This window comes from Camelus ferus, chromosome 22 (genome assembly GCF_009834535.1).
Source record: "Camelus ferus isolate YT-003-E chromosome 22, BCGSAC_Cfer_1.0, whole genome shotgun sequence".
NCBI classification, from domain to species: Eukaryota; Metazoa; Chordata; class Mammalia; order Artiodactyla; family Camelidae; genus Camelus; species Camelus ferus.
In genome coordinates, this window is record NC_045717.1 from 19325084 (window position 1) to 19349916 (window position 24833).

The 24833-nt window shown below is 47.4% G+C and overlaps 1 protein-coding gene and 1 long non-coding RNA gene across 2 annotated transcripts in view; one reads left to right on the forward strand and one right to left on the reverse strand.

Moving 5' to 3' along the window:
* Positions 1-24833, forward strand: part of CACNA1A (calcium voltage-gated channel subunit alpha1 A) — a 268920-nt gene that overhangs the window by 176664 nt on the left and 67423 nt on the right. Inside the window, exons 9-21 of the mRNA XM_032465487.1 lie at positions 539-642; positions 1863-1978; positions 3109-3165; positions 4356-4442; positions 5220-5222; positions 12301-12510; positions 15516-15628; positions 16818-16930; positions 17060-17191; positions 17488-17560; positions 19365-19482; positions 19617-19684; positions 23171-23277. Of these exons, the coding sequence (XP_032321378.1) occupies positions 539-642; positions 1863-1978; positions 3109-3165; positions 4356-4442; positions 5220-5222; positions 12301-12510; positions 15516-15628; positions 16818-16930; positions 17060-17191; positions 17488-17560; positions 19365-19482; positions 19617-19684; positions 23171-23277 (1301 nt within the window). The remainder of the gene's footprint in view (positions 1-538; positions 643-1862; positions 1979-3108; positions 3166-4355; positions 4443-5219; positions 5223-12300; positions 12511-15515; positions 15629-16817; positions 16931-17059; positions 17192-17487; positions 17561-19364; positions 19483-19616; positions 19685-23170; positions 23278-24833) is intronic.
* LOC116659030 lies at positions 250-3694 on the reverse strand. The gene is made up of 3 exons (XR_004314303.1): positions 3622-3694; positions 3089-3103; positions 250-259 (listed from the first exon to the last, which is right to left on the reverse strand). It is a non-coding gene; the product is annotated as an uncharacterized LOC116659030 (long non-coding RNA).

Here is a 24833-nt window from a genome sequence, read left to right on the forward strand (position 1 = left end):
CCCTTGAAAATTGATCTGGGTGTTTCTGGGAATTTTTCTGTGGTTGACATTGAGGCTGCAGGCAATAGAGGAGGGAGAACTTGAGGGAAAGGTTCACAGTGCTGCCATCTGGCTCAGTGATTTAACCTAACCATCAGACCCTGCCATCATCCATCTGCTCTAAGGGGAGAGCATGACTGTTTGGGGGGGGGGAAGAGAAGCAGGGATTCATTTCTACATTTCAGTGGGCTTTTGCCCTCTTCTCCTCCTGGAGTTCAGTCTGGAGAGTCCTCCTGAGTTTCATGCTGATTTCTGGTGCTCTGAGGACTATGTGAGGAGGGAGCTCTGTCCTTCTAATGGTACTTCCAATGGTACTTCCCAGTTGATCTTGTGCTCTGTTTCCCTCTCTGGGCTGCCAGAGCTCCAGGACTCCACAGGTCAAGGGCATTTGAGGACAGAGCCCCCAAAGAACCAGAGCTCCCCCTTCCCCACCTGTCAGGTCACATGACCACCTGAGTCCCACTCAGTGCTCACCTGCTCTCCCTCCTCACCCCCGTAGAGCAACGATGCCTCAGGGAACACTTGGAACTGGTTGTACTTCATCCCCCTCATCATCATCGGCTCCTTTTTTATGCTGAACCTCGTGCTGGGTGTGCTGTCTGGGTAAGTCTCTGCTACTCCCCCCATCCCAGTCCCCCTCACCATCTTTTTCCCAGGAAGAGGCCACAGAAGTTTTGTTTTCATTCTCTAGGCAGAGAATAGGCCTCTTCTCTTGCTTTGGGTTAGCCAGACAGTTTTGAGCAAGCCATGTACAGATGCATATGTTGTGCACTTCTGGGGTCACACAGTGAAGAGACTCTTTGGGGTTGAAATTCAGCCCAACCTTCACTCACAAAGCTATGTCCCTGGCACTGAGCTACCTCCATCCAGTCAGAGGGAAGCTTCTTCTAAATGCAGACCTCTCATTCAGGTTTTCTCAAAATTTTCGGACCCACAACCCAAAACACAAGAAAATTTCTGTAGAGTTTTGATTTCTATAATTTACATTTTTAAAAAACCCAATAGGCTGGGTTTCCCCCACCCACCTATTTTCCAAATATAAAATCATATCATACAATCAAATATGCATTTTCATAACACACATTGTCACCAACCCCCAAGATTGTTTTTCTGGCTTAGTCATAAATGAGTTTCATTTTTCTCACCACAAGAAGTCTGGGGACTAGTTTGGTGGCACCGTGGTGCCATCATGGACCCCAGTTCCTTCCAGCTTTCCACTCTGACATCCTTATCAGAGGCATTAAATCTCGCTGAATGCTTCATAGTCTCAAGATGGCTGCTTCATACGCATACGATAGCTACTTCACACTCCAAACAGGAAGAAGAAGGGAAACAGGAAGGGGTGGGGCTTTGAGGTCTCAGGATGGCTGCCTCATGCTCACAAGATAGGCACCTCACACTTCAAACAGAAAGAGGAAGAAGGGAAATGGGAAAGGGTGGGACCTATGTCAGGGATGCCAGGCTGCTGCAGAAATCTTCAGCTCATGTCTCATTGGCCTAACATAAAAGAGGGATGAAAATATTCTTTAGCTAGGAGTTCAGAGAATGAGAATGGGTATGCAGCCAGCAGTGGTTGGCATGGCCTGGTTTATGGTTTTGGTTTTTTTCTCTAACTGGGTGCAGTTGTTGGGGAATGTGGGAAGCTAGCAGAGATACCCACTCCTATAATATTCTGCTCTTCTCCCAGGAGACCTGATTCCTCTTGTTGAAATGCACTACCCTCCTAGGAAGTGCACCCCCTACACACACACACACACACACACACACACACACTCCCTAAAATTTCTAAAACAGCCAGACCTGGCTCTTCTGTGCTTCTTCAGGGAGTTTGCCAAAGAAAGGGAGCGGGTAGAAAACCGGCGGGCTTTTCTGAAGCTGAGGCGGCAGCAACAGATTGAACGAGAGCTCAATGGGTACATGGAGTGGATCTCAAAAGCAGGTGAGGCCCTTTCATCCTGGGGTTGGGAGTTGAAATCCCAGACCAGAGAGCACACGGAGAGTCAGGCATGCGTTTTGGTGATGGATGAGGGGAGGGTAATGATGGGAGGAGAAAGAGGATCTGAACTGGAGGTCCCCATTTTTAGCACCAAGAATCCAGAGGGTTGCAGCCAGGATGTGACATACACAACACTTAAGAACCCTAAAACCAGACACTGGTTTATTTCCCCTCTCTGTCACCCCCTGGCAATGCACCTCTTTGTGCCTCTGTTTCCCTGCCTGTCAAACAGAGATAATGGTAGTACCTACTTCATAAGGCTGTTTGAAGAGTCTATAAGATAATCCTAGCTAAGTCACTTAGGGAAGAGCAGTGCTCAGCATACAGTAGGCACATGTTTACTTTTTCAGTCATTCAGACACTTACCAGGTACCTGCTGTGTGCCAGGCAGTGTTCTAGGCCCTGAGGATATGGCAATGAACAAAGTAGATCAAATTGTCGCCTGTAGGCAATTGTTGCCTCATATTCAAGCGGGAGAGACAGAAAATAAACAAATACTTATAATGTTGGGTGTTGCCAAATGCTGAGAGAGAAAATAAAACAGGGTAGGAGGCAGAAAACAGTCCAAGAAGGCAAGATGATCAGAGAGGGTCTCTCTGAGGAGGGGAACTCTGAGCAGAGACCTGAAGGAAGTGAAGAAGGAAGCTCTGTACATGTCTAAGGGAAGGGATTTCCAGGCAGAGGGAACAGCAAGTGCAGAGGTCCTGGGGTAGGAACAGAGTTGAGTCTTAGCAAGAAAACCACTGTGGCTGGAGCAGGGTGAGGGGGTGAATGGGAGGAAAGAAGGACAGGGAGGTGATGGGAGACAGATCAGGCAAGGCCTTACAGGCTATGGTAAGGAGGTCAGTTTTTATTGAAGGAAGCAGGGATAATGTTGGCTTCATGACTGTTGCTGAAGTGGGACTGAGAGCCAGAGCAAGTGAGCAGCACATTCCTGGCTGATTGAGCTGTCACATCAGCAAGAGGGGAGTGGAGGTGGCTGGGCGGACCCTTCTCCTTTCTGGTTCAAAGGAACCTGTCCCCAGGAGAGTCCTCCAGACGCTGGAGCTTAACTGTGTGCTCTTCCTCCTCAGAAGAGGTGATCCTCGCCGAGGATGAAACTGACGGGGAGCAGAGGCATCCCTTTGATGGTAACTGCTCTGAGCCTGGCTCAGGGGGTGGGTCCCAGGGGACACAGGAGCAGCCAGTGCCAGGGAGGACAGGCTACTTGGTTCTAAGTGGCCTCTAGTGGATGGATATTCAGAGCCCAGGTAATAGCAAGAACAAACACAAGACCAGGTCAGGCTCAGGTAGATCTGGGGAGTGGTGGGAATCTGCATCCTTGAGGAATCTCAGCACCTTGACACAGGGTTTTTGTTTCCTTGCCTGCCTTTTCTGCTTTGACCACATCCCCAGCTTCTTCTGCTTTGTGCCTCTGTTTTCCTCATCTGTAAAATGGGCACAATAATAATACCTACCTCAATGGATTGTTTATGAGAATTACATTAATCATTGCCAATAGAATGCATAGGGCAGTGTCTGGCTTGGGGTCAGCCTGCTCATGTTCATGAAGTTCAATAAATAATTTCCCCAAGAGTCCAGCTTACAGTTGTCTCACACATTAGAAATTTGGCGAGACTGAGCAATAACTTTTGCAAATTTTTTTTTTTTTGGTGGGAGGAGGTAATTAGTTTTATTTACTTATTAATGGAGGTACTGGGGATTGAACCAAGGACCTTGTGCGTGCTAAGCATGTGCTCTACCGCTGAGCTATTCCTTCCCACCCCTCTGAGCAATGACTTTTCTTTTTTTACTGAGCAATAACTTTTGATTGAAGATACTAGGAGTGAGAAGGAAGGAGGGAAGCTGGGTCTCTATCCCAGTAGGTTATAAAATGGATTTTACCATTTACAGGAAGGGAAAGGGATTACCCCTGGGGGTGTCTAAATCACTTTATTAAAAGCGGCTGCCTGAACTAGCAAGTGCGCTAAACGTCAAAGGGTGGGCTGTCTTCATGGGACTCACTATCTGGCCAGTCCCAGGGCTCCCAGAGGGGAAGTGATGGCTGAGAACCCAGACTTAGAGTCAGACTCAACAGGGCTGAGTTCTCATCTTTACCCCTTGGGCAGACTCATGTATCTCCCTGAGCCTCTGTCTCCACAAACATAGACTAGGTGCACGGTTACTTCCCACCAAGCCAGATTGCTACACGGGTTAAGTCCAGCGAGACATAAAGAATCCCTGGCAGAGTGCCTGGCACCCAAGGACGCACTCGGTCTATATGGTGGTTGTAGCAAAAAGGGTAACGTCTTTTTCTCTTGCCATGTTTCCATTGTTGGAGCTCTGCGGAGAGCCACCATAAAGAAAAGCAAGACAGACCTGCTCAACCCCGAGGAGGCCGAGGACCAGCTGGCTGATATCGCCTCCTGTGGGTAAGTCCCTCCCGCTGCCGCCAGCCCATCGTTTATTACTGATCACCCATGAGATGGAGGGTGAGGACTTGGGGACCAGGCTGCCTGGATTGGATCTCGACTCTGCCCCTTCCCAACACTGTGTCCAGGGGGCAGATGACATGATCATGGGAATGATAACAGCGCCTGTTTTCTGATACTGTTGCAAGAAATAAAACTAAATAATCCACATATATCATTTAAAACGACGCCAGACAGAGAATAAGTTCCCAATAATGTTGGCTAATATCATCATTCATTCATTATTCATGAATAGCATTATTATTCATTAGTTCTTATGGAATGACTACTTTGATTAGCTGCCCAGTTGTGAACAAGATAGAGACCAAATCCCTATCCATATGGAGCTTGCCGTCCAGTGCAGGAAATAGATAATAAACATATAATTAATTAAATAAACCTGTAATGATAATGGCACTGCAGTGGAGATGCCCAGGCTTGGTCTGGAAGAGTAGAGTGTGGTCAGGGAAGGCTTCTCAGGAGGAGGTGACATGGAAGCTGAGAACTGAAGGGTGAGTAGGCGTTCACCATGGCAGTAATAGCAGAGAGAACCACATGGAAGGCTCAGGCTGTTGCCATTGATTATGGCAAAGGGCAGAGTTTGAGGTGGGAGGGGACAGTTACTCTTTTCCTTCTCACCTCTCTTGATGGGTACTATGTTGTTTATGACCTTCTTTAAGGAGACTCTATTATTTTTGGAAATGGGTTTTTTAAAAATTCCAATTATGAAAGAGTAGGTAAGAGAGCTCTGAGGCAGAAGAAATAACACATGACACTAAAGGGAGAAAGCATTAAAGGGAATCTGTGTGGCTGGAGCAGAGAGGAAATGATGGGAGAGAGAAGGAAGTGGGGAGGGAATTGAAAATATACACGTGTTTCTATTCCTCAGGCACCAACTACTTTATACTCTGCTTTTTTTTAACACTCACCCCGAGTTTATCACCTTACTGCTGAGTTTCAGCCTGATTTCCATGGCAGTCCCACGCTCCAGAGGGTGGCTGCACTACAGTTTGCTCAGCCGTGGCTCTATTATATGGTGTTTGAGTTGTTTCCAATTTTTGCCCTTACGAGGAGCACCACTGCGAACATTTACGTGCAATTACTCCCCCCACCTTTTGGGCGTATTTCCTTGGGGATAATTATAGGATCAAAGATATTAACTTTGCTTTTCAATTCATTATTCACAGAGCCATTCTGAGTTTCAAAAACATTGAACCCATTTAAAAACGTGCCAAGTAGGCATACGCTCGTGGGTTCCCCACCCTGGCCACTGCCTATTACCCGTTTAATTTCCTTTCCCAGATAAGTCAGTTTTTAATGATACCTAAAAGCTTGTTTTCATTTGCATTTTTAATTTCTAGCCCAAACACTCTTTTCCTCATAAGGATGAACTAGTCCTGTTTGCACTTGTGGATACATCTGTTTCTCACCTTCCAGCAGGTTCAAGAATTGGCATGCTCCATCAGTGCGCTCTGCATTTGATCGGTTATGTCTGTCCCATATATTTTCCCATCTAGATTGCTTCCATTTTTTAAAAATCTGTTTGTCATATTTTGATAAGCAAACATTTTTTTCTTCATATCGCATCTATAAAATGCCACGCACTGAAAAAAAATAGGCAACTCAAGTCAGGGTCTCCTCTATGGATAAGATTAGGTACTATTTCTTAATTAACAGGGAGATGTTATTTTTCATCAGTCCTAGAAAAGATGAGAAAGTGGTACTACCCAATGTTGGCAAGGATGTGGGGAAATGAGCATTGCCATATGCTGTTGGCAGCAATGTAGTTTGCAGTGTTTCTGATGGACGGTTTGGCATTATTTAATTATTGATGTTTATATTCTTTGACCTAGAATTTCTGCTTCAAAATATTTCTTCACATATGCAAAAAGATCTATGTACCAGCCTCTTCTCAGCAGCACTGTTTCTGGTATTCGAAAAAGTAACAACCAGAGACAACCCATGTGCCCCAAAATAGGGAGATGGTTAAAGAAATTATAGTATTTGTATACAGTTGGGTACTCTGCTACCAGGGGAAAAATGAAGCTGCTACTGGCTTGGGAAGATGTTTGAAATATGTTTTTTCAGTGAAAAAACCAAGTTGTACTATACTATGTAAAATGTGTGGCCCCACTGCTTTTTAATTTTTTTATTGATTTACAGTATTGCATTAGTTTCTGGTGTACAGCATAGTGATGGAGTTATACATCTGTATATTCCTTTTCATATTCTTTTCCATTATAGGTTATTACGAACTATTGAATATAGTCCCCTGTGCTGTACAGTAAGACCTTGTTGTTTATCTATTTTATATATAGTAGTGTGTATCTGCAAATCCCAAACTCCCAATTTGCCCCTCCCCCAACCTCTTTTTCCCCTGGTAAGAATAAGTTTGTTTTCTATGAGTTTGTATTTGTTTTGTAAATAAGTTCATTTGTGTCATTTTTTTAGATTCCACATATAGGTGATATCACATGGCATTTGTCTTTCTGTGTCTGACTTACTTCACTTAGCATGATAATCTCCAGGTCCGTCCATGTTGCTGCAGATGGCATTATTTCACTCTTTTCTATGGCTGAGTAATATTCTATTTTGAAACCAATATTAAGAAGTGTAAGAGGTCCTTAAAGATGTGGAAGTTGGAGGATTGCAAAGAATCGTCATTTTCTCCACATTTTTCTGGAATGGATGAATCAGTGACAGGCGTTCCTTTTGAAATTGGAAAAGTAATTAGATAAGTTTAAAATTACTTGAAAGCAACTGAGACTAATTTTAAGGAGTCTAATGGTTGTACGAAGCCAGGAGAAATCTGTTTAGTGGAAGAACAAAGACAGCTTTGTGAAGGAGGCGTTTTTAAACCGGGCCTCAGTGTGGAATGGGGTGAGAGTTATTAGTTGGCTGGAGTCACCATACTTAAATAGTGCAGACTGGGTGACATTTTTTAAAACAGAAACTTGTTTTTTCACAGTTCTGGAGGCTGGAAGTCCAAGAGCAAGTAGTGGGCAGAGTTGGTTCCTGGTGTGGTCTCTCTCCTTGGCTTTTAGATGGTTGTCTTCCTCTGGGTCACCATGTGGTCCTTCCTCCATGTGTGTCTGTGTCCTAACCTCCTCTTCTTATTGTGTCACCAGTCATAGGGATCGAGGCCTACCCTAATGACCTCATTTTAATTTCATTACCTCTTCAAAGACCCTATCTCCAAATACAGTCACATTCTGAGATACTAGGGGGCGGAGGTTAGAATTTCAACGTATGAATTTGGGGGAGGACACAGTTCAGCTCAAGCAGGGGAGATGGAGAGTAATCCAGGAAGCCAGGAGAGATTCAGAGAGAGTTTGTTTGTGGGACACACCATGCTGGAGTGTGTGGCTGACATAAGAAAACTTGCTACTTGGAGAACCCAGATTCAAGGCTGGTATTTGATAAATGTGTGATAAAAGGAAAGTGAGAAACCAAAGTAGGCAGCTGCCAGACTGAGTAAGAGCTGATGCTGTCCTGTGGCACCTTCGTTAAGAGAGCGAGTGACCTTCAACTTCGTAAATGGATCCAAAACCCAGGTCAGTGGCTTGGTCTCCCAGGGCCAGGTTGGCTACAAGCAAACCCCCCTAAATCTAGCTCCCTTGCCTGGTAGCTCAAAAACCCCACAGGATGGGGCCCTTACATTTTTCAGGGGCTTCCAAACCCATCCTAGAAGAGATCTCTGAAATTCCAGAATTATGACAAGGAAATGCCTTCACCTTTATTTATCTATGTAAAATGATGATGATGATGATGATGATGATGATGATGATGATGATGTGTTTCAAAGTAAGGCAGGAATCGTGTGGCATTTGCCTCCTATGGCACCCTAGTCAACACGATCTATTATAATTGATGATTCTACCGTGCTGTCAGATCAGTTGATAAACCCATTACAAAATGATCTCATGTACAGTTGATCAACTTACTGCTGAAATACGGACCTTGAGTCATGTGTAGGGAAAGTTGAGCCATGAATGGAAGCTGCCATCACAAGACAGGTTCTTGGTAGGAGGGCATAGCTCAGTGGAAGAGCACGTGCTTAGCATGTACGAGATCCTGGGTTCAATCCCCAGTACTGCCACTGAAAAAAAGAAAAGGCTGGTTCTTTAGGAAAATCAGATTCCATTTCAATTATTTTAACAGTCTGAGCTCAGTGCAGGCTGTATTGGTTTGCTAGGGCTGCTGTCACAAAGTACCACAAATCGGGTGGCTTAAAACAACAGAAATGTATTCTCTCACAGTTCCGGAGACCAGAAGTCCAGATGGAGATCAGGATGCTGGCAGGGTTGTGCTGCCTTTGGAAGCCCTGGGGGAGAACCTGCTCCACGCTTTTCTCTTAGCTTCCAGTGTTGCCCCAGTCCTGGGCTCTCTTTGGCTTCTGCTCCCATCTCTCCAGTCTCTGCCTCTGTCGTCTTGTGCTCTTCTCCAGTGTGTGTCTGTGTGTCTCTTCTCCTCTTTTAAGGACACTAGTCATTGGATTTAGGGTCCACTCTAATCGAATGTAACCTCTTCTTAACTTGATGGCATCTGCAAAGGCCCTATTTGCAAATAAGGTCACACTCACAGGTACCAGGAGTTAGGACTTCGACACATCTCCTTGAGGGACAGTTCAACCCACAGCTTGGGCAGCGCCTATTTCAAGTTATAGAGAATTTCAAGGGCATATAAATTGCCAAAAATCCCAAGATTAAACCTTTGTGGTAACATACTGTGGTCCTCACTGTGGAACATTCCAGACTAGGGCCAGCTGCCTCTGGTTCTTGACTACTTGAATGTAGCTGATCTGAACAGATGTGCTTCATACTAACACAGTAGGTTTGGAATTCTTAGTACAAAAAAAAAGAGTGTAAAGTATCTCCTTAATATATTTCTATATTGAGTCCACTTTGAAATAGACATTTTAGATACAGTGGGTTTCATAAAATAGCTTATGAAAATTATTTTTTAAACCTAAGGATTGCCTGCAATTACAATTCCAGGCCACAGAGAAAAAGTGGAGACGAGAATGTATAGACAAAAGGAGCTTGGGTCAGAGTATGAAATGAATTAGATAGAGGAGGCAGTTCACTGCTAGCACAGGGCCTGGCACGTAGTAGTTGTTCAATTAATACTCACTTTTCTCTCCCTTCTGGATGAGTGGTATGCCTGTTGTGGGATGTGTCTCCGGGCCCTGTGATCAAGAAAGACTTCCTCAGTGAGTTGGCATGTGGATTTCAGGTCTTGATTTCAGCTCCTGGGGCTGTAGTAAGAGATTTTCTGTCCAGTAAGCCTGATGCACCAGCATCGTGGCTAGGGTGTATTAACTCATTGATTTCTCCCTGGGAAGTGAAGCACTGGAATCCCAAGATGCAAAGTGACTTGTCCAATGTCGTTCATCTGCCCAAGGTCACTCACCAGTTGGTGGTGGAGCTGGGTTCCATGTGGCACTAGCAGGAGTGGGGGTCAGGGCCCAGTGTGATGGCCAAGCTTGTGGATGTACCTGTGGATCTGGGCACATCTTTGGGAGCCACAGGGACCAGAAATGTTCCAACTGTTAAGGGCCATGAAGAGCCGCCCTGGCGTTCCCAGTGCCTGCAGAGTCAGGCAGGTGATAGACATGAGGGAAGGGTCTAGCCACCAGGCCTGGCTGCTGGGCAGGAATGTGGCCCCTTTCTCAGGGCCACATATTCAGGAGTGAGTGCAGTGTGGTGGCCAAGAGCACAGGCTCTGAACCAACTCAATGCTTCCTAGCCAGTCGCTGGACCCCTCTCAGCCTCTGCTTCCTTGGATGTAAAATGGGGCTAATGATGGTCCCTGCTTCCTAAGGTTGCAATGAGGAGCGAGTCGCTTACTGTGTAAAATACAGCCCCTGCAGTGCTTGGTGCCTGCTAAGTGTTCGAGAAATGTCAGCTGTTCTTTTCATTCATTAGAAGCCGAAATCCATATTTTATGGAAAATCTCCCAGTTTTTAAATGTAGACCAATAATTTCAACTTTTACAAACCCAGGATGAACTATGATGATGGCCCCTGAGGTGCCAACTCACAGCCTCTGTTTAGAATTTTGCTAATAGGAAGTGGCATCCCGGGAGATCTTTTCCATATCCCATGCCTGGCTGGTGTGATGGGGTTGATGATTGTGCTGGACAGGTGAGTGAGTAAGTGAACAAGACAGCGAATGAATGAATGGATAGATGGATGAACAAGTGAACCATGGAACCATAAGTGATGATGAATGAATGCACTAGTGAGTGAAAAACTTATGAAAGATTTAATGAATGGGTGACAAACATACCATTGAGTGAACAAATGAATGAATGTACAAATGAATGAACGAGTGAGCACACTAATGAATAAATGAAAAGAAACGAATTTACCAATGAAGAACAATAAACAGGAAATGCAATTGAAGATTTTCAAGAAGAGATATTTTAGAAGATCAAGTCAATCTATCCAAAACTGAGTACTGAACGTTCCCCCAATCCTATCCCCTCTCAGTGGATGACAGCTCTGTCCCTCCAGGGGCTCAGGCCAAAAACTTTGACTTCTCCCTCTCTCTTATGCCCACACTTGATCCTTCAGCAAATTCTGATGTCTGCCTTTAATGATACATCCCAAATCTGCCCAGTCTTCTTCCTTCTCAGCCACCATGGAATTCAGCCCCCATTATCATTTACCTGAACCAATACAGTCATCTCCTCCCCACTTCTACCTTTGCCTTCCATAGTTTGTATCCCCCACAGTAGCCAGAAGTGCCTGTGAACCCCTGAGTCAGATCACATTCCTCCTCTGCTGAAACCCTCTGTGGCTTCCACTTCACTCAAAACAAAAGCCCAAGTTCTCCATGCAGCCCCCAAGGCCCTTCACAACCTGCCCGGTCACCTCTCTGCCCTCACCTCCTCCCTTTTTCCACCTCAACCACTCTACTCCAGCCATACTGGTCTCTTTGTGCTGTCCCCCAAATATGTCAGGCAGACGCATTCCTGCCTCAGGACCTTTGCACTTGCTATTTATTCTGCCTAAGATACTAAGGTAACTTAGGTCAACACCGTCACCTTGACCACTCAGTCTAATACTGCAGCCTGCCCAGCCATCCCTCCTAGAGGTCCCAGCCCCCTTGTTCTGCTCTGCTTTCTCTTTTTACCAAAGCACTTTTCACCTTCCATCACACTATTAATTTACTGATTTATTATATTATGTTTGCTGTCTGTCTCCTCCACTGGAGTGTCAGTCCCAGGAATACAGGGCTCTGTCTGTTGACCAGTATATCCTGAACCCCTGGGACAAAGCCTAGCATAGTAAGTGCTCCATAAATGCTTAAGAGCAAAAATATGTGCAGGCAGAGGGCACAGCTGTCTCATTCTTTGGTGATCATTTCTAAAGTGAAATGTCCATAGGAAGCTAAGATCCTATCCACACCTCCTCTGGAAGGCTTTCCAAGTATGCTCCATGCAGCTCTTGGGGTCCTGTGCAGAGGCTCCCACCTCATTTCACTCTGTCACATGACCCTCTGAGTCATTAGATGTGAGATGGAGAGGGAGATACAGAAGGTTGGCTCTGGCAGTGGAGAGCTATCAGCCTCCTTGTTGACAGCCTGAGCTCTCATTGGTTATTTCCAATACTATTTTCAGGGACATCACCCTGTCATAAGCTGCATCTCTGGAAAGCTAAGCCCATGGGTCATGATGGTTCCCTCAGGCCAGAGGGCTTGCTTGCTTGGGAGGCTAATGGATTCCTTGGCCACAATCTGTGCCTGGGCCACACATCGGTTAATTTCCTCTGCAGGAACACCCTGACATTCTCCATCTTTTCCCTGGCAGGGTCTCCCTTTGCCCGAGCCAGCATTAAAAGTGCCAAGCTGGAGAACTCGACTTTTTTTCACAAAAAGGAGAGGAGGATGCGTTTCTACATCCGCCGCATGGTCAAAACTCAGGCCTTCTACTGGACTGTGCTCAGTCTGGTAGCCCTCAACACGCTGTGTGTCGCTATTGTTCACTACAACCAGCCCGAGTGGCTCTCCGACTTCCTCTGTGAGTACCGCCTGGCCCCGCCCCCACTGACTCTCTGATCCCTTCCTCACGCCCTTTTTCTAGTTCTCTTTCTCTGGTGGTGTGTGTTCCATCTTTGGTCCTCACTGACTTTGCACCTTCATTTGGCTCTGTCAGCAACTGGAATTGGGGCTGATGTTGCTGCTGCCACAGTGACAGAACCCAGTTTCTTTGAGCCTGAGAGCTGGAAGCTGGAATTTGGGCCACCAGACATTTCCACAATCACTTTCTAAGAAAGGCACGTAGGGGTGCTGGTGAAGAGGACATTGAAAGAGAGACAGAGAGAGTCAGAGACTGCAGGACAGCCAGATAGAGACAGAAACATATGTGTGCATCTCTGTTCAATGTTAAATAATTTATGATTGAGAGATGGGGGTGCCTTAGAGACAAAAAAGTGACCCATATGTTGTGCTGATTTTTTCTGCTCACTTCTGACTCTCTGCTTCTCCCCTCTTCTTCCAACCTTCTTCTTCCTTCCCCTTTCCTCTCCTGTCCTTTTTGAGTTCCTTATGTCTGGGATTCATTCCTAGAAGACACCTTCCAACAAGTATGAGAATGTCTTGCTGCTTCAGTGGGTATCAGGGCCTCCAAGGCTTTGCCCTTCTGGGCCTATTCCCAGAGTTCAGGAATTAACATAAGATAGTATGAAAATTGATGGCTAGATGTGGGGAGGAGAAGCAGTGAAAGATGGGGAGACCTCTGAACAGGATTTAAAAAGTAAAGAACTCTGAGGAATCAACAAAAGTAGTGGCTGGACAGTGAGGAAGGCAAGTGGATACCTTGACTCTGACTTGTGGGCCCAGAATGAGGATTCCCCAAAACCTTCTTGCCTGCTGGCTGCCCTCCTACATCTACTGGCTTTTCTGACTTGGGTCTGTAGATTCTCTGTCCTTCTGACCTGGTTCAGAATTCACCCAGACAACCATTGGAGAAGTCGAGTCTTCAGCCTAGAGAGGCCTGGGAGCCTAGTCTAATTCATCGTCTCCTTGTAACCGTCATTGTTCCCAGTCACATTGGCTGACCCTCCAGGACACTCCCTAGTGGCTAGTTCTCCTTCCCAGAGCCCTGACCTAGTTCCAACCTTAGTAATTGCATTTGGTCCCCCTGGAGTTTCTTATAAATGAGGACTATTTACTTTTTATCTTAACCTCCTCTGATAGCCTATTTTTAATCTCCCATATTCTCCCCACTAATCACCTTGCTCTGTCTGTCCTGGTTCAGGAACAGGGAGTTGGGACTCCCTGCCTGGGGCCTCTGTGTCTATAAATGTCCTTTAACTATCCCCATTTTCCAGTTGAGAAAATTGTTGCACAGAGAGGTTAAGACACTTGCCCACAGTCACCCAGCTAGTTAGTGATGTAGCCAGGATTTGAACCCAGAGTCCAAGCTGTATCTAATGGTGCATCCCTGCCCTGATCACCAGGTAACCTGGGTTCTCAATGCCTGCTCTGCCTCTAACTCTCTGTGTGACCTTGGACAAGTTATTACCATTGTCCATCAGTCAAAGACGTCTTCAATTATAAGACACACATTTATTTTTATTTTATGTGCCACTGAAAAATAAAACACTACTGCCATCTAAACTAGGGCATGTCGATTTTAAGATACACTCCAGTTACAGAGATGTCAGAATGTGAACAGAAATGTGTCTTGGAATCGATGAAGTGTAGTCGTCTCTCCGGGTCTCAAATTCCTCTTCTGTATTTGGTGGAAATTGGATTTGATGGCCCTGGAAGTTCTCCCAGACCCACCAGTGCTACAAACAAGTAGGTCTCAGGTCCTGTGCATCACCAGCTATCGTGTTTCCATGGTAACTGGGGAACAAACATCTTGGAAACTCTTAAGTCCTCCTAGAGTTGCTTCAGGCGGTGTTTGGGATGCACCAGGTATTAAGACATTTTGCTCCTGGGGGCCCTGGAGACCCTGGAGTTTCCCTCAGATGCGAGGAGCTCCCTGTGAGTCCTGAAACTAAAGGAAAGTTTAAATCAGGAATGAATGGGAAAGTCCTTGATGGTCAGTTCAAGCCACTTCTTCAAAGAATGATGTAACAAATATCCTTGACCTTCAAATGGAGTTAGCTATGTGACCAAAATCGAATCCTTGGAAGTTTGAGTTCTCTGTCTTCTCTTTCTGTATGCTTTCTTCCCCTCAGAATTCTTCCTTATCTCTTTTTTCCCTCCATTAGGTGACTACCTATGCCCTCCCTGACTTTTTTTCTTCCTATCCCACCAAGAAAACCTCAGAAGAGGATCTGCTATTAACTATTTCTTTGCTGGAGCAAACAAATATCCATGAGTTACTCTCCCCAAGACATTTGCACCTTTATGCTTTCTTACCAAAAAAACAAAAGGCTTTACCTTTTTTTAATACATAATTTATTTTTAATATTTTATATTCTTTTTTTAAATTGAAGTGTGGTCAATTTACAGTGTTAGTTTCAGGTGTACAGCAGAGCAATTCAGTTACACATATACACACATAACATACATATTTTTTCAGTTTCTCTCCCATTATGTCTCATTACAAGAAATTTAATGTAGTTCCCTGTACTATACAGTAGGTCCAAAAAGTTTTGTCTTGCTCAAGACTTTTAGACATCGGCAAGATGGAATCTCCAGGGCCATCAAATGGGTTTTCCAAGTTGGGAGAAAAGCCATGCTTTAGATTGGTGGCCCGAAGTATTCCAACTTAAGTCCCTCACACAAGGATTACAAATAGGACACTGTTATGATTTCTATTTCTATTACTCCTTTGGCGCTTAGGCATGTCATGGGAGCATTATTTTGTTAGTTATCCAATTAGTTCGTTAATCAGTTAGTTGTTAGTTAGTTAGTTAGTTAAATTCATTCATTTGTTGGTTTTAAAAATGAAGTAAGCACCCAGGAACCCATCAGCCAGGGTTACTATTAACAGGAAGTCAGAGCCACCTGGAACCTTCCCCCACAAATCTAATCTTCTCTCTGTTTCCTACCCCTCCTCCCTTCTAGACTATGCAGAATTCATTTTCTTAGGACTCTTTATGTCCGAAATGTTTATAAAAATGTACGGGCTTGGGACGCGGCCTTACTTCCACTCTTCCTTCAACTGTTTTGATTGTGGGGTAAGTGCTCTGGTTTCGAAGGAGTTCATTTCTCCAGCTCTTGCTTAGAATGACTGACACCTGGGGACATCAGGAAAAAGAGAGAGGTAGGCTCACCCCTGGCTATGAGAGACTCTGCCGAATGCAAAAGGAAGGGGAGGACGGTCCCCGACTTTGGCGAGGATCCAGAGCTCCCAGAACCCTCCTCAGCCACTGCCAGTGGGAGGGGAAACTTATGGACCCTCTTTGGAAAGTAGGGGTGACCTTGGCAATTCCACTTAGAGAAGCTCACACAGATGCCCAGCAGACACATACAAGAATGCTTTGAGCAGCCTTGCTTATAAGAGTCCCAAACCAAATGACCCAAATATCCCTTTGCAGAAGAGTGGATGAGTGAGTGGTGGCATAGCCATATAATAGAATTCTCTGCACCAGTGAGAGGCAACCAACAACGGCCACACCCATCAGCCACGTAATATTGCACAAAAGGAGGCAGACACTGACAAAACCAGTCCATATGGTGTGATTCTGCTCATCAAAGTTCAGATGGACAAAACTAAGCTATATTGGTTAGGGATGGTACTTGAACACTTTAAAAAGGCAAAGACCTCAAAAACATGATAAGTGAAAGAAGTCAGACATCAAATGTCACATATTGCATAATTCCATTTATATGAAATGTCCAGAACAGGCAAAACTATAGAGACAGAAAGTGGACTAGTGGTCGCCAGGGGCTGGGAGGAGGCGGGTAAGGAGAGACTGCTAATGGGTACGGGGTCTCCTTTGAAGGTAACGGAAATGTTTTGGAACTAGAGAGGTGATGGTTGCACAACATTGTAAATGTACTAAATGCCACTGAACTGTGCACTATTTTAAGTTAACCATTATGTTATCTGGATTTCACCTCAAATTTTTTTTAATGCAAGGAAATGATTACTATAAAATTCAGAGTGGTGGTTATGTCTTGGGGTCCCTGGAAGCTCTCGGGGTGCTGATATGTCCTGTTTCTCGACGTAGGTAGTGGTTGTGTGGCCATTCACTTCATAATTAAACGTTTCAGGAATTCTTTGCTTTCATCAGCTCTTAATAAGTTAATGAGAGAAGAGATGAGAGCGGTCTAAGGGTGGGAGTTGGGCTGGGTTCCTGAAAGTTTCAGGGCCGGGGCATGTTTGCAAGGAGCCTGGACACGAGACCCAGTCCCCTGCTCTAGGTCATCATCGGGAGCATCTTTGAGGTCATCTGGGCCGTCATAAAACCCGGCACATCCTTTGGAATCAGCGTGTTACGAGCCCTCAGGTTATTGCGTATTTTCAAAGTCACAAAGTAAGTCTTTGGGATCCCCTGGCATCCCGATGGGGGCGGGGATGGGGGCCAGGGTGGGGCCACCTCTAGCATGTTGGGAACCCTGGCGCAGCCTGACCCCCAACCCGCAACCCTGGCCTCTGTTGGCAGGTACTGGGCATCTCTCAGGAACCTGGTCGTCTCTCTTCTCAACTCCATGAAATCCATCATCAGCCTGTTGTTCCTCCTTTTCCTGTTCATCGTTGTCTTTGCCCTTCTGGGAATGCAACTCTTTGGCGGCCAGTAAGTGCTCAGCAGATTCTCTGACTTCTGCTTCCCTGGGGTCCAGCCAGGGGCCTCCCACCCCCACGCACCTTGCTCAGTGCATCCAGAGCCCCAGGCCCACCTGCATCACACAGTCTGGCCCCCTCATGAACTGGACACCAGGTGCACTCACCCAGATGGGCAGGGCCCTGTGTACCACTCAGGGTGTCCTTCTAGAGAGCAGAGATGCTAAAGATATTGCCCTGAGATACGGTGCCAAACCGTCAGAACACCTGGGGTGGGACCAACGTGAAATGTCTGTGTCCTCCCCACAGGTTTAATTTCGATGAAGGGACTCCTCCTACCAACTTTGACACTTTTCCAGCAGCAATAATGACGGTGTTTCAGGTACAACCTTCACCCGGTCCCACGAATGCAGGGAAGCACCAGCGTTCACTAGGAGGCAGAGGGAGCAGGGAACGTGGGCAGGAGCCTTCACTTTGGTTTCCACAGGAAGAAATGGGCAGGACAGATTAAGCAGGTGTAAGATTGGCTAGTTTGAATAATTTCAGCAGGCCCAGGGGCATAGGAGCTGTCCCGAGTTCTCTGGCACTTGACTGTGGGCTGATTCAGGCAGGGGAATGTTGGCCCTGAGCTTAAGAGCCCAAGAGAGGAGATGGTTGGGAGTGTGGGCTCTGGATTGGTTGGTTTGCATTTGAAAAGCGTGCTCACAGGCCAGCTGTTTACTGTCTCTAAGAATTAGCTAGTCCTGACTCCCCCCAGGGTCAGCAAGGCCCCATACGTCAAAGCATCAGAATATAGAAAATACTAGACATGGCTAATATACATCCTCCCTCAGACTGGAGGACACCCCAGGCCCATATTCCAGGGCAAATATATGGACCCTGGGTGGTCTCCCCAGACCAGCTTCTGCACCCATACAGACATGTGCCCTGAGGTTTGGAACTGGCTTAGCTGGGACCTCCAGAGCCTTTCCAAGTGGGTTCTGTTTCTTGAGGGGACAGAGAGTTTATGGGAAATAGAACTTCACTCCTCTCTTCTCCTGGGGGGGCAGATTATTTCTAAATGAGATCCCTAGACTAGCGGTTGGAAAGAGAAACCATCCATGAAGTTCTGAGCCCTCAGATAAATGATTATTAATGGTAGTAATTGCCAGCCAGATATCTTCAGCACGAGGGTTCTTACCCCAGAGGGATTCTGTCCCCCAGGGACACCTAGAAGTATCTGAAAATATTTTTGGTTATCACAACTGGGGGCGGGTGGGGGTGTTACTGGCATCTAATAGGTAGAGGCCAGGGGTGCCACTCATTGCACGCATCCTACAGTGCATAGGATGGCAGGAAGTCCCCAGGTGTCAGCAGTGTCAAGGCTGAGAAACCCTGCATTGACAGATTAACGTCTTTGGAGTTCTTTCACATTTAATTTATCCTCATGGAAATAATACAAAGGAGGGAAGTGGGATATTTTTTAACAGCTGGGTGGATGCTGCGTACACGTCCCTTTAGCCCTTCCCATGCGCATCAGTACAACTTCTATTTGCCAGCACCTGAGTCCCTTTTCCTGAGGTTTCCTCTGGTCACCAATACCACCACCATCCTCACCCACAGACACAAGAGTCCAGAAATACCAGTGAATATATGGCTTAAACAAGGGAAATTCATTTCTCACAGTTCCGGAGGCTGGAAGTCCATGATCGGGGTGCATGCAGGGTTGGTTCCTGGTGAGGACTCTCTTCCTGGCTTGCAGACGGCCACCTTCTCAATTCTGTCTCACAGGGCAGGGGGAGAGAGAGAAGAGACACAGGGAGAGACCAAGTTCTCTGGTGGCTTTTCTTAGAAAGGCACTAATCCCTTCATGAGGGCTCCACTGTCATGTCTTCATCTAACCCTACTTCCCTCCCATCTCCAAATACCATCACACAAGGGTTTAGAGCTTCAATATATGAATTTAGGGAGCACAGCTTAGCTGCTAGCAAACTCCCTTATCACATCAGGGCAGAGTCCTCCAGGGTTACTTTTTCCTAGAAGCCAGGCCGAGAGCCCTTTCCTCTCACAGACAGACAAGCCCCTCCTCCCCCAGAGAGAAGGGCCGAGGAGGGGCCGACGCGGCAGGTCCCGGCTCCCACAGCTGCATCTCCGAGGGGCCCAAGGCTGAGAGGGGGTTGGCTGTGTGTTTCTCCCTCCCCTTTCAGATCCTGACGGGCGAAGACTGGAACGAGGTCATGTACGACGGCATCAAGTCTCAGGGGGGCGTGCAGGGCGGCATGGTGTTCTCCATCTACTTCATCGTGCTGACGCTCTTCGGGAACTGTATCCTCTGTGCGGGGAGATGGGGACGTGCCTGGGCCTCGGGGAGAGCAGATCGGGGGCACAAGGGAGGGGTTCAGGAGTCCCACGTGTCAGGGTCCAAGTGGCGATGCTTTCCCTGACTCCGGCGTTTGCAGACACCCTCCTGAACGTGTTCTTGGCCATCGCGGTGGATAACTTGGCCAACGCCCAGGAGCTCACCAAGGTGGAGTTGGTGGGAAAATGTTTCTGTGGCAAAGTTACCACTTGCTCATGGCAGATCAGGACCATGCCGGGCATTGGGGGACAGGGACCGAGGTCAGAGCTTTTTGCCCTGGATGTACTGTGCCAGGGAGGAGGCGCCTCCTCCCCACCCCACCCCTGAAACAGACTGTCCCTAATCAAGTGGATTCTGCAGCAGAGGGCGGGGGCTGGGGGGAAGGCAGCAGGGTTGCTGTAGGAAACAGATGGCAAACTCCACCAGAGTGCCTGTTTATAGGGAGTGGGCAGCGTCAAGGGACTTCCAAGGAATGCTGCAGCCCCTAGGCTAGCAGGCGCTGTCACCACCCTAAACCCAAAAGGACGGGACAGATGGAGAATAACCCGGACAAGGTCCTGAGGCTCAGTGTGTGTCCCCGTGAGCTTGGGAGCTGGCCGGACTTCACCACTGAGTGGCAGAAGTAAAGGATTATATGATGCTTATGGTGCCAGGCATCACTGTTATCTCCCTTTTGCAGAAGGGGAAACTGAGGCTCAGGAAGGCAAAGTCACTGGCCCCAGATGGCATGATAATAGCTGCTACTAGTTAGAGCATCGTGCTGTGCATGTCAGGCGCTCGGCACAGTTCTTGGCACACAGTAAGTGCTCAACAAAGGGAGCCTTTATAAGTCACTTGGCATAAACAGGCACCTGGACCAAGAGCTCTCATTTTGCCAAGCTGGTAAAGGGGAGGCAGGGATTCGAACCCAGACTTGGTAAGTTCCAGAACCTGAATTCTGTACCCACACACCTTACCAGCTTTCCTTTGAGCTCCAGCTGAGCAGGTAATGATGAAAATGAAAATAACAACAACCAAAGAAAATATGATTGCCCCTCATGTATGCCAAACACCAGAAAGCATAAGCGATAGGAAGTTACTGTGATCCCCATTTCACAGATGGGAAAACTGAGGCCCAGAGAGGTTGTAACCTTGCCAGAGAGCTAGGAACCGAAAGAGCAGAGGTGTGACCTCTCAGAGCAGAAAAGAGAGAAGAGCAGAGGAAATGAGATTGGAGAAGAATTAAGGGGGTTGGGAGTGAGAACTATCCACTGCGAAGAGAAACCCAGTTTTCGTTCATAGTCAGTGATGTTGAACTATCCCGTCAAAACCTGGTACCAAATGCCCCTTAGGGCAGCATTGGACTCCCTGAGAGTCAGGTCCATCTCAGCCAGGCACAGAGGAGGCAACGTGCTTTCAGTAATACAGCTCACACCCCTGGGATAGCCCACGAGCAGGGCTGCTGGGAACAATTGTACAGGTTGTGCACTGCACAAAGGAAGCTGGGCACCTTGTTGCAATTTGAGGAAAGAGTGTCAGGCATCCTAGGAGCTGGCGGTGTTCTGGCCTAAGCCTTTCGCCCGCAGCCGCATCACATTAAGAGAACTCGCACAGGGTCATTCTCTCAGCCCAGGAGGGCCAGACCTGGGGCCTGTCTCAGCTTCACAGCCCCATCCCCAGTACCTCGAGGTGTTCAGGACATGTTTATGGAACTGAACCGAACTGAGCAGACTTTGCCAACCCTCCATCTGTCAGCCCGGGCAGGAGGGAGAGAGAGTTTCCCGGGCCCAGCTCCGACTTGGGGAAGTGGGGAGGAACAGAAGTCTCCACCACCCTAAGCACCCGGCCACAGTCCTGGCCACTTGGAGCCAGCTGGCATCACTGCGCCAGGGGCTGATCTTATGAGCTCATCCAGATTCCAAGAGCCCATCCTCAAGGGCCGACATGGGAGAGAGGATGCATCAGGAGGGCGGGAGAGGGGAGGAAGGCAGAGTTATCTCCTGTGATGTGCAGACATCCTCCTCTGGACCCACATTCTTTTTTTTTTTTTTTTTTTTTTTTTTTGGTAGGGAGAAGAATTAGGTTTATTTGTTCATTTATTTAATGAAGCTACTGGAGATTGAACCCAGGACCTCGTGCATGCTAAGCATGCACTCTACCGCCGAGCTATACCCTCCCCTCCCCGACCCACGTTCTTTCTATCATTTATTCCACAAGCATTTCTTGGGCATTTAATATGTGACCCACTAAGCCCTGCTGTGTTTTTATCTCATTTAACCCTCACAGAAAACCTAGGAGGCAAGTCTGCCCATTTTACACATTTTGTCCTCCATCCAAAAGCATTTACTGAGCACCTCCTGTGCACAGGGCCTGGCCTAGGAGCCAGGGACATAGCAGGGAACAAAACAAGCAGAAATCTCTGCCTTCATGGAGCTGATATTCTAGCAGGAGAGATAGACAAGAAGTAAGTTTGTCAGATGGTGATAACTGCTAAGGAGAAAAGTGAGGTTGGGAAAGTTGGAGAGAGTTGAAATTTTAGATGAAGATTGTGAGGCCCAGAGAAGTTAAGAGACTTGTCCAAGGTAAGCAGAAAGTGGAGGACTTGGGATTTGAACCCAGACTGGTCCAGAACTTGAGCTCCTAACCACGTGCAATGTAATGTAAACTTGAGCATGTTTCAGACTCACCTGCAAGCTTATGGGGAAATGCAGACTCCAGCGCCCAGCTTGGGTTCTTCTGGAGGCCTGGGAATCTGCATTTTAAGTGTTTTTGAGGTGGCTGGTCCAGGGACTTGGCTCTGAGAAATGCTGGTGTGATGCCAGGAGGAGGGGTGGCCTTGGGAGAGCAGGGTGGCCAGCTGGGTCCCAGCCCTGTGTTGTCACTGACAGTGTCCTGATCTGACCATTTCCGAGGTGGTAAGGTTGCTTCTTGCCCCAGAGATCCCCGCGCGGTGGGAGAGGTGCCCTGCCGCCGCATGACTTTTCTGATTGGCGGGGTCGTCTCTGGCCATTTCTTTCTCGTTGCTTTTTCTTTGCTTTTTCTTTGTTGGCTTTTCTGTTTTACGAATGAGGCCCTGCATGAAGGCTGAAGAAGGATTTAAAGCCCCCAAACGTCTTTTTCTGTATGTATTTTTAAAACATCTTCCCCCATCCTCCTCCTCTCTGAACCTAACCGGCTGAGAATATCAGTTCCTCTCCTGATTTCCCTTCCGGAGGCTGTTGGCAGTGCATGGGATGGGCCCCTGGGATGCCAAATTTTTCTGCACGTGGGGGTCTTGTTGGTATTTTTTTTAAAGTCTTGGTTCAGAGAGCTTAAATGGCCCAGAAAATAGAGTGAGAGGAAAATCCTTGCATTAATTTTCAGCTCATTGAGACAAAGTACAGAAAAATCTCCACTGTGGGAAGGGAAGGGAGTCTTTTTCTTTTTCTTTTCGTCTGTGTGTTAAAATAGGGTTAATAATGAGCTGGCTATCAAGCGTCTACATAAAGGGGATAGCAGTACGCTTAACCAATGGGCGTCCATTCCAATTAGCGGACCTCGGCTCTGATTGGTCAACCCCCAGGCCAAACCTGTTCGTAGACATTTCAGATGTTGCCCCTGGTTAGCAGTAGGGTCAGAGGTGAGGCCCCGAGGCCCAGTTCATGCTTTGTGAACAGGGATCCATGTGTCTTTTAGGATGAACAAGAAGAAGAGGAGGCAGCCAACCAGAAACTCGCCCTCCAGAAAGCCAAGGAGGTGGCAGAAGTGAGTCCTCTGTCCGCAGCCAACATGTCCATAGCTGTGTAAGTGCCCCCACTCTGGGATGTCATCTGGGCTCCTCAGCCTCTACACCTACCCAGTCAAGGATATGGGGGCAGGGACCAGGCCCTGACAAGGCTAAGCTTCAGGAAGAGGCGCTTCTGCCCACCCACCCACTTTCACTCAGTAAATAGTTAAGAAGCACCTACTCTGTGCCAGGCACTGTTCTAGTGGCTGGGGGTACAGCATTAATAAGAGGTTGAGGGGTACAGCGGGTGCTAGGGGTGGTGAGAGTTGTGATCTTAAGTCTGATTGCCAGGGAAGGTCTCACTGAGAAAGTGACAAAGTCTGAAGAAGGTGAGGGAGGAGCCCTGGGGGGATCTGAGGGAAGAGCATCCCAGGCAGTGGGAACTGCACATGCAAAGGCCCTGAGGCAGGAACATGCCTGGGGGGTTTAGAGAACCTGGAGGAGGCCAGTGAGACTGAAATTGAGTGAGTGAGCGGATCAGGGTTGAGGGGAGGGTAGGAACTGAGGGTAGAGAAGTGATAATCAGATCATGCTGGGCCTTGTGGACTAAGGGGAGGACTTAGAATTTTGCTCTGAGTCAGGTGGTAGACATGGAGGGTTCTTGAGCAGAGGAAGGACAGGACCTGACTCAGTTGTTCACAGGTATACTCATCAGGGGAGCAGACCATGGGGAGCAAGAGCAAGAGCCAGGAGAGCCAGCTAGGTTGGACAAGACCGCATTGTTCCCTGCAAAAGAGATAGTGGGGGCTGGACTAGGGCAGTGGCAGAGCAGATAATGGGTGTAGCTGAATTCTAGAAAGATCAGGAAGGTAGAGCAGACAGAATTTGCTGGTGGATCAGAGGAGGGAAGGTGCTAAGAGTTAAGGTGTCTTGATTAAAGAAAGATTCGTTAACAATGCTGCTCTGCATTATGCCTTTGTTGGGTGGTCCGGAGATTTTTGCATTCTGTGGAGAAGTGCATCATGGGACAATGGCAAGGGGGCTTTCTTTCCTAAAGTACAAGGAGGTGGCTATGAAAGGGGAGCCCAGGGAGGTACCTGCTCTGGCAGGCAAGCCTATAGGAGATGGTCTGAATAAAACTATCAATACACAAAGAACCCCTGGGATAATCTGTATGCTCCAGGCAGGCCTTCAGCCCAGCCAGCACTCCCAGTAACAGCCCCACTGGTGTTTTGCACAAGTGGATGGATGGGCAGTGCCCCAAGACTCCCAAGTGCCCACGCCGGGGCTTCCAGAACCTGCTCCAGGTCAGTGTCCATTATGATTGACTGTCTCAGAGGTTAAAATATTTTGAATATCAAGACCAGCCCCAGGGGCCATGTGCTATAATTTGAAGAAGAAGAGAGAGGTCTATGGGGACCTGCACCTGGGCTGAGACCCCCATTAGACCAAAACACCCAGCCAGGCCAGGATACCTTACTGGACTGAGATGCCCACCTGGGCCAAGACACCTGTAAGGCCGAGATGTCCAGCCAGGTTGAGTTCTTCACACAGGTTGAAACACCTAGTTGGGTGGAGATACCCTGTCAGGCCAGGATACCCATCTGGGCCAAGATGCCCGTCTGGGCCAAG